At 49.8% G+C, this 9,068-nt stretch overlaps 1 protein-coding gene across 1 annotated transcript; it reads left to right on the forward strand.

The window, feature by feature from the left end:
* The first annotated feature begins 2,305 nt into the window (after nucleotides 1-2,305).
* Nucleotides 2,306-3,249, forward strand: Tmem81 (transmembrane protein 81). Its single transcript, XM_051148235.1, has one exon. It carries the CDS (start codon nucleotides 2,315-2,317, stop codon nucleotides 3,101-3,103), a length of 789 nt encoding a protein of 262 aa, XP_051004192.1. The 5' UTR covers nucleotides 2,306-2,314; the 3' UTR covers nucleotides 3,104-3,249.
* Nucleotides 3,250-9,068: the final 5,819 nt, after the last annotated feature.

The following is a 9,068-nucleotide window of genomic DNA, read 5'->3' on the forward strand; positions in this document are numbered from 1 at the left end:
ATATTGTGGGGTAGAAGTGACAAGGGGACACTTTGGCAAGTCTCCAGTGTCATTGCCAGTGCTGCTTCCTCGAGTGTGAGTGAGACCAATGGTTGTGATTGGTAAACGGCTCACAGGACATGGTTTTTGTTTTGTTTTTTTGTAGACATTATATCCATGTCATGTCTCTGTACAGCACCGCAGTGGTGTACAAGCTGATACAGGGGTTTCTGCCTTCCCTGTGTGAAGTGGCTTGATTTTCTCCATCTGGATACTAACGCTGTGTCCGTTTCCATTAACTGGCTACTGAGCAAATCAGCTCAAACCCTGCCAGGTTGTCTCTGGCAGCAGCTCCTAGTAATTATTTATGCTTTTGGAATCTTTGTCAGCTTCTAAAACCTTCCGTCCACTTTCAGCTAGGATTTTTTGACTTGTGTAATATATGTATATTCTCTTCTTCCTTCTTGTCATCTCCCCTGCCTCGCCATTTTATTTCCTAAAATGTTCTGTAGTTTTGTACAAGATGAGACTTAGCCTTGGGTACTTCTTGCTAAAGCTTTAATGCTTTGTAAATAAAATTGGATGTTTATTAAACCACAAGTATAGCTGTTTGTTTGTAAACACTGCCTGCTTTTGGAACTCAGCAGCCATCTTTGGTTTTGTACAATAGAAAATACGTGTGCACTGTAGATCTTTCTCTGTTGTCATTTGGATCTGGAACGATCAGACAGTTTGGATGTCTTTCCTTCTACAAACTAGAAACAAATTATTTGAGCCAAAAGCTGATGTTAATGAAAAAGGCCATCTAGAGATTTCTCTTTCCATATTCTTTAACTCAATATAAGCTTTGAAGAGACCACAGTGCTAGGCATTCTGGGAGGTTACAGCAGTGCACCCTCGAGATTTTAGCCTTCCAAGGATCTTTGTTAGTCTAAACATAAGCTAAATTCTTCCTTGTTAGTAATTTTCTCTGATTAAATAACACTGAAGTCCATACTGAACATTTATTATCTCAAGATTAAGATGTCCCACACACTCTAGTGTATGGTTTTAATGACTTCCAAATCTGTCTACTTACTAATCTTCTATGTTGTCACAAAGAACCCATCTTTAGCATCACAGCTGTTTCCTAGCAACCGCCATTGATGTAAACAATGAGCTCCTTTGTTGTGCAGGGTAAATAAAGCAGACTAGCATCAAACAGCATCTTTCATCCTCACACCTAGCAACATCCTGGTTCATTTAGAAAAGAGAGTACCTGGAACAAGACAGGAGCTGCCTCTGCCGAAGCCTCACTTGCTCCTCTAGAAGAGTGTGCTGGACTGAATTTGAACACACACACACCCTTTAATATCTCTAGCTCAGGCTAGTCTCAAACTCATATGTAGCTGGAGATGACCTGGAACTTCTGATCCCCGTGAGTGCTGGGATAAGGGGTGTGCTGCCACGTCCAGGTTGTGTGGTGCTGGGGACCAGCCCCAGAACGTCACACACGCCAGGCAAGCACTCGGCCACACTCCACTCAGACTTCCAGGTTTCCTTTTCAGGCAGGTTTCAGGGTTAGCCCATGTAGCTCAGGCTAGCCTTGAATTTGTTAGCAGTCCTGCTTCTGCTAACTGTGGTGCTGTCACCACACTTTGCCTTCTGTTCCTTGAAATGAAGGTAGTTAACGCTGGAAAAAAGTGTTTTCAGGTGCAGTGTTTAAAGTGACCTTCCTGAAACAGATAAGGAGATCTTGGCTTACAAGGGGAGGGCGGGGGGCTGGGATCGGGGAAGTAGAGTGACTCCAGTCCAGAGTTATCTTTTTAATAGATGTAGCTTAGGAGCATTTATAGTAAATAACTCAGGGTATTCAAATTAACATCCCAACCCAACCTGTTCTCACCCCTTTCATAAAGCTGGTTCTTGTATTTGGTCAGATTTAGCATGGGGCTTTGAAACTCTTCAACAGTCTGCAGGGGAAGGGAAGTTAGCTCATGCATTTGGGGCAATGTGGAAATTCACTTCCGCTTCTGAGGCCTTTTCCTTTTTTCCTTCTCAAGTCTATGGGTTTAAGTCCATTAGGAGAAAATGACAAGAATGACACCTGGGAAGATGCCCCTAGCAAGCTTAGATAGTCAAACAATATTTTAAGTCTTTTTTTTTTTTCCCTGCCTGTGGCCTCACCTGAACCTATGGACTGCCCTCCCGTGCACATCTGTGCATGTGTCTGTTCTGCTGACAACTTTGCACTATAATCTGTTGATGCTAAGGGCTATTCCAAGCTGGAGGATCTGTGCTCTAGTGCAATAAAGCACTCAGCTGGAGTGCCTGCTAGTAAAATGCCTACTGAGTCATGAAGACTGGTGCCACCGTTCTTATCCTTGGGAGCCTGGTATTGATAGCCTACCTGCCTTTGGTGTTGATGTCACCTAAAACCCTGGCCATCCCTGAGAAGCTACAACAAGCCGTGGGGAGAGTCGTCGTCAATGCCACAGCCTGTACTGTTACGTGTGGCCTTGGCTACAAGGAGGAGACCGTCTGTGAGGTGGGTCCCGACGGAGTGAGGAGGAAGTGCAAGTCCCAGCGCTTGGAATGTCTGACCAACTGGATCTGCGGAATGCTCCATTTCACCGTTGTCCATGGGGAGGAGTTGGAGCTGAGCTGTCTCAGCTCAGACATCCTGGAGGTGGGGCAGGAGGCTTTCCGCTTCACCTGGAAGCTTGCTCGGGGCATCATCTCTACCAACGATGAGGTTTTCAAGCCCTTCCGGGCTAACTCTCACTTCCTGCGCTTTAAGCCTGCCTATGAGCGTGACTCTGGGACTTACCGCTGTGATGTGCAAGTGTTCAAAAGCTTGAGATTTGTCAAGAGGCTCTACTTTGGCCTGAGGGTCCTTCCTCCAACGCTGGTAAACCTGAATTTCTATCAGTCCCTTACTGAGGACCAGAAGCTAGCGGACGCGGGCTGGGAAGTTAATCTCGACAACCATTCTAAACCTCACCTCCCAAAGTGGCAGAAGAAGGTAGCATCGGCCTTAGGCATAGGGATTGCTGGTGGAGTGGTCGGCGGTGTTGTGGTAAGCCTCGCTATCCGCAGTGTGCTGAGGGAGGTTGATGGCAACGGCAGCCTCAGCAGCGGATAGCATACGCCTCCTTACTCCTGGGAGGCTGGCTGCCCAGGAAGCTGAGCTAGCTTGTACACGAGTGTCAGTCACTCTGAGAGTGAATTGAAATGGCAAGAGAGGGCCCTCACAGCCGGAGGTCACCTAGGGGGCTTGGGGCAGCAGTGTCCATCAGTGGGTTCTGGAACCCACTGCACGTTCTGCTTCTCTGTTCCTGGGGAGAGTTCTGTCTTCCAAGCTTGCTTTTATTCCACGCCTCCCGATGTGTGTGCCACTCACCCCCACTCCACCTCTCCGAACACTGTGTATGGGCCAGAATGCCCTAATAGCAGCTTTTTTACTTGGGGAAGCTTTTTTCTTTTTGTTCAATAAAAGTAATTCACAGTAGCTGTATGGCAGCCTAACCCTTTGTCGTTTTACGTAAAATTTCTCACACATTAGAAATTGTCCTGGCTCTTGTTTTCCTAGAACGCGGCTGGAACAGATTGCTTTGTGTGGCCTCTATGTTGGAAGGGCTGTTGGCAGTGAATCTTCCTTAAACCCATTGGGCTCCTGGTTGCTGCGGACAGTTTCCTGCCCCGCCCCTCCTGTTTGCCTTGTCTGTACCTGGGTTTGTGTTCCTGGAAAGGTCGAGTGTACTGGTTTCTCACAGCCTCGCAGATCCCCTAGGGAGGTCGGCTACCTTCGTTTCTGCTTAGGAAATCCAGACATAAGCCCCTCAGGGGTCCTTCAGAGGGAGTCTTGAGGTAATTGGCTTATGGAACCTTTGGGGGAAAGGTTCTTGGGCGTCAGCTCACAGCAGAAGGGCATTTCTCCTCTTTCTGTAGCTACAGCAGTGGCAGAATCCCAAGCCCCACGATCGTCTTCCTTAGCTGTGCCAGAATAATCTGGATGCTTTAGAAACTAAACATTCCTGAGCCTCAACCCAGAGATGCTAAATCAGCCCAAATTTTGACCAAAGGATGAATACTGTTTTGTTTACTCTTAACCTTAATGACCACCTACATTAGGGCCATCTCTATTGCTGAGTTAAAACACCATGAAAAAAGGCCACTTATAGAAAAGAGTTTATTTGGGGTTTACAGTTCAAAGAGGACAGAGTCCGTGATGGCGGAGATAGTTGGCGGCAGAGGGCTGAAGCAGCAGCTCGGAGCTCAGCTCTCAAGCTGCAAGCAGGAGGCAAGAGAGAAACCTCAGAGCCCACCCCTAGTGACGTACTTCCTCCAGCAAGGCCACATCTACCCTTCCCAAACAGCTGCCAATAAGAACCAAGTATTCAAACTTATCCGAGACATCTTATCAGAGACATCTCATTCAAACTACCACAGTAGACTCTGCCCAGACTCATCAGTTGTTAGCCTTTTCTTACAAGAATCTTTCTAAGCCGGGCTGTAGTGGCACATGCCTTTAATCCCAGCACTCAGGAGGCAGAGGCAAGTAGATCTCTGTGAGTTCGAGGCCAGCCTGGTCTACAAAGCGAGTCCAGGACAGTCAAGGCTACACAGAGAAACCTTGTCTCGGCGGGGGATTGGGGGGAGGATAAAAAGAATCCTTCTAGATGTATAACTATTTCTCCCCGCCCCCCTCTCTTCTCTCTCTCTTGGGGGCGGGGGGTTATATATACATGTATGTGGGTGCTTGAGTGTGGAAGCTGGGAGCCAGAGGTCGACCTTGCTTGTTCCTCAGGTAGTGTCTGTCCACTGTGGTTTTTGTTTGCTTGGTTTTGAGACAGGCTCTTTTGTTGGGACTCACAGAGAAGGTTAGCCTGGCTGGCCAGTGAGCTGTAGGAACCCGCCTGCCCTTGCCTCCCCAGTGCTGAGATTACAAGAGTGCATCTCCACCCCCAGTTTCCTATGTCCTCAGGGTTATGCAGCAATCTCCACCAGCTGAGCTTTCTCCTGCATAGCCATGTGCCTCTATCATGCCCAAGAAAACGAATACTTGCCAGTCTTAATGTCCAGCTTCTGTTCAGTTTTTCATTTTCAAAACCCTTAAGCTTTTTAGTTTAATTTCAATCCACTATCAAAGACTCACGTGCTGCATTTGGTGTTTTTCTCATCAATCTCTTAGCAAATCCCTCACCTTGTTTCTCATGACATCGGTACACTGACGAGGCAGGCTTGTCCAGTTGTCTTAGCTGCTGTCCCACAACCTGGACCTGCTAAGCCCCTGTGATTGGGTTCACGAGGAATGACTGTTCAGCGTTTGGAGGAGAGTCCTACATAGATGCATACTGACTGTGTCACACTGGGAGGCCTGCCAGCTCTGCCCTGGCGTCAAGCATATAACAAAGCCAGTCTCAGCTCTGACACAGGTGTTTGTGAGGGCCCCAGGGAGATCCCCTGAGGTAAGCTGTTTTGTAAACTGAAGCGTTGGGCTTGGGGAATGTCACATCACTCAGTCCTAGGCAGTTTGCTGAAACATTGAGGGATAGCTCACTGCAAGTAAAGAGGTCCCTGAAGGCTTCTGTTTGCATGCAAAGAACGTGGGAACAGTGTTGAAGGGTCCTGCTTCATATTCTGTGCATGGAAACCACCTAGGCCCAAACATTCACTTTCCCAGCACTCTGTTGCAGGCCAGTGGTCAAGCGTGAGGTGGACAGCTCTTGGTTCATAGCCTTCTCACTGTGCCTTGGGATCTTAAATTTTGACTCAGGATTTGAAGTGATTGAGCAGAAAAGGGAACAAGACTTTCCGAGGGATCTTGTAAAGACTAACTTAGTTCTGACTGGACGTGGTGGGATATTCCTGTAATCGCAGCTATTCGGGAGACTGAGGCAGAATTCCAAGTTCAAGGCTAGGTAAGGCTATACAGTGAGTTCATGGCCAGCCTGGGCAACTTAGCAAGAGCCTGCTTAGCATCTACATGGCTTTATTTCAGCAGCAAGCCCTCCTCAGTTCAGCTCCCTGAGTCCTGTGCATATAACTGCCCCGGGAAGGCGAAAGACAGGTTGACTGAAGTCTGTGTTTACTGCCTGTCATGCTGGAAAGGCCCAGATCGGAAAGCTAAGCGTTGGGTGGAGGGACCTCCATTCACCTCCCTTTCCTTTCTCAACAACAAAAAACAAAACTTGGGGACGCAGCATAGTGTCCTATTTGCTTGACACTGAAAAAAAAAAAAAAATCAAGCCAGACTGCCTGTGTGCCTCTGTGTGCTTATAACAGAAGTCTGATATGTTCATCACTGAGTGTCGAGGCTGGAAACTGACCTCTTTGGGCCACCCTGGTCAAACAACTGAGGCAACAGTCACCTCCTTACTACTTGGGGCCATTAGCCTCTTCCTGGAGGGACTTTCCTTTGGGACCAGGGAGTCAACACTTCAACTGTACTGAAGTCAAGGGACCTGGAAGTGGCTCCATTGCCCATAGTGTGTTGACCACCGTTAGGGGAAACCTGCTCTGTAGGCCAAATGTGACCTGCTGCTGCCTGCCTGCAAGTCCCCCCACCACCCCCCCCCCCGCCACCCCCGCCTGTCTTTTCCCTCGGGTTGGGGAAGCCGGTGTGGACTGTGTACAGCTTCCTCAGTCGGCCATATGAAGGGCGGATGTACTGGTTATGGAACAGGCCCAGGGGGCAGGCTTTAGTGAGGTGAGGACCGCAGCTGCTGCCGGCTGCCGGGCAGGTTGAGAAAACATCTTTATTTAAGAACTGCTTCCTAGTCAATACATAACTATTACAAGAGCGAACAGTGGGCTGGCATGGAGGAGCTGCGTTCGAACAGCTGTCATCAGCGGCCTAATGAAGCTCCCAGCTCAGAGTCGTGCAGGCTCCAAAATGGGGGCTAAATTGGAGGTATCTGGTGTGAAGGCAGGCTGAGGCTCCTCTAAAGAAACTAAGGCCCCTAGGCCCCTGAACAAAGCTGTCTGACCCATTTCTCCCCCTCTCCAGTTTTTCTTTAATGCCCTGCTTTCCCAAAGCCTGTGACCATTCATATAGGTTCAAGAGGCACACCCCACCCCCAACTACCAGCACCATTTCCAGTGAGTTTCTTGAAGTCCTTTAGGGTCCTTCTTAATTCCACCTGGGGAATCCCCTGGCCAGGTTTGGTCTCAGCTAGTAAGACAGAACACCATTTATGAACTAGTAACAGGTGTTGAGGATGACACTGCTGTCCCCCCGCCCCCCCCCCCCTGCATCCCAGCATGCAGGAGCCCTATTGGCTATTTGACACTAAGAAAAGAAAAGGTGCCTCTGTTGCTGGGAAAGGCATGACGGGAGGAAGCTTCACTAGCCACTTTGAGCTCTTGGCTAGAGTACAGGCTAGGATGGCACTGGGGAAGGCAATGGCTTGTAAGGACTGTCGTGTGGTGGGTCATTCCCATTGATGGCTCTTGTAAGCTGCAGCGACCATAGCAGATGGGACCACTAAGGCTTTCCTGTCTTGGCATTTTGATTCTAAGATCTCAACTCTGGAAAGACTCAGCCCCTCCCACCCCTCAAGTCAGGGCTTCACTCAACCAAGATCCGCAAGAACACTCGAAACTCTTCAAGGTTTACTCAAAAGAAGCCCCTTCCTCACTCCTGGAGGCGTTTGGGGCCTTGCCTGCATCCTCTCCCGTTCTTTGTCAAGCCTCTCATCCCTCCCCCATTGCCTCACTGCTCCCCCACTGTCTGCGTCACCTGCTGCCCTGGGTGCTGAACCACTCTCAGATGGCAGCGAGCAGACAGCTGTGTGTGGTGGCCCGAGTGTGTGTATGCACAGAACAGAGGGCACCTCCAGTCCCTCAAGAGGTATCTGCAGGCAGCTCTGTCCCTAGCTCTCAGGGCATTTCCTGCCTGCTAAGCCTAGACAGAGTCCTTGTTTGTGGCTGTCCCTTTTATCTCTTCTGTGGTTTCCTGTGAATGGATGGAATCTAACCATCAGAGCCCTGGCAGGAGCCATGCTTCGCCAGCCTGTACAGAAGTCAAGAGAACTCCTGGCCAGGAAGGGACACTGATGCTAGAAGCCATTTGATCTAGCTTTCTCTTCCAAACCAGGTCCAAGTTTCCTCAGCAAGAGGCTTTTCCATTTATAAGCCTACACATTGGCAAGTCACCTTGGTCCCTGGTACACCTTAGCTAACAGTCTACTCGGAGCCCCAAGCTGCTGACACAGCTCCATTCCCACCCCACCAGCCCCACCCCCACCCTCACCCCCACCCCCCCAAATTCTACCTGCACAAGGCTAAGGTTTTCCTCTTCTTGGGTCTCCCAGCAGCTTGCCTGCTTTTCATGGACCTTGTTAGAAGAAAAGCTTAGGGGCTGTTGCCTCCCACCTCCTTAGCTAGGCCCAGCTCACCCTGCCCAGTCCCTGGATACCTACCACTTCTCCAGCACCCCCTCCTGCAGTGCAAGGCAGTGAGAAATAGATAAACCTTGGAAAGTTTTTTCCAGTTGCCCCTTTCTAGGGCTAGCCAGGGGCTAGGCCCAAGCCAAATCCCAGCCAGCATGGGATGGGGAGGGATGCTAGACCAACTCTGGGGTCCCCATGAGAGAATGATCACATGGCTGAGCTCCAAGCACACTTGTACATGAGGTGCTGGGGGCAGGAGAGGGAAGTGGGAGGGCAGGGGAGAAGTGGCGGGGGGGGGGGGTTGTGATCAGCTCCAGGAAAGCCATTCTTAGCTAGGGGTAGGTTTGGGGGTGGTAGGGAGACGGTGTGCATCTTTAAAAAATTGTAGTGGGTAAATACTAACATAAACCTGCCCAGGAAAACAGAGCAGGGCTTAAAGTTTAAAAAACCATAACAAAATAGAACTCTAACTGTAAACTACAGAAATGGGCCATGGGAACAGCAGGGTAAGTGGCCCTTGAGGTGCCTGCCCCGCTGCTTTCACGGGCCTAGGGCGTGGACACGGGGCTCTGCTCCTGCTGCCACAGGGTCCTGGTCTCAGGAACTCTGTCCTTGCTTTGGCCTCTTATCTTGAAGCAAAGAGAGGGCCCCTGAGAGGCTTCCAGGCAGCGAGCCTCCCTGGCTGAGTTCCTAGCAGAAGCCGGCCTCAGGCGA

The sequence above is a fragment of the Acomys russatus genome, chromosome 6 (assembly GCF_903995435.1).
Source record: "Acomys russatus chromosome 6, mAcoRus1.1, whole genome shotgun sequence".
NCBI classification, from domain to species: Eukaryota; Metazoa; Chordata; class Mammalia; order Rodentia; family Muridae; genus Acomys; species Acomys russatus.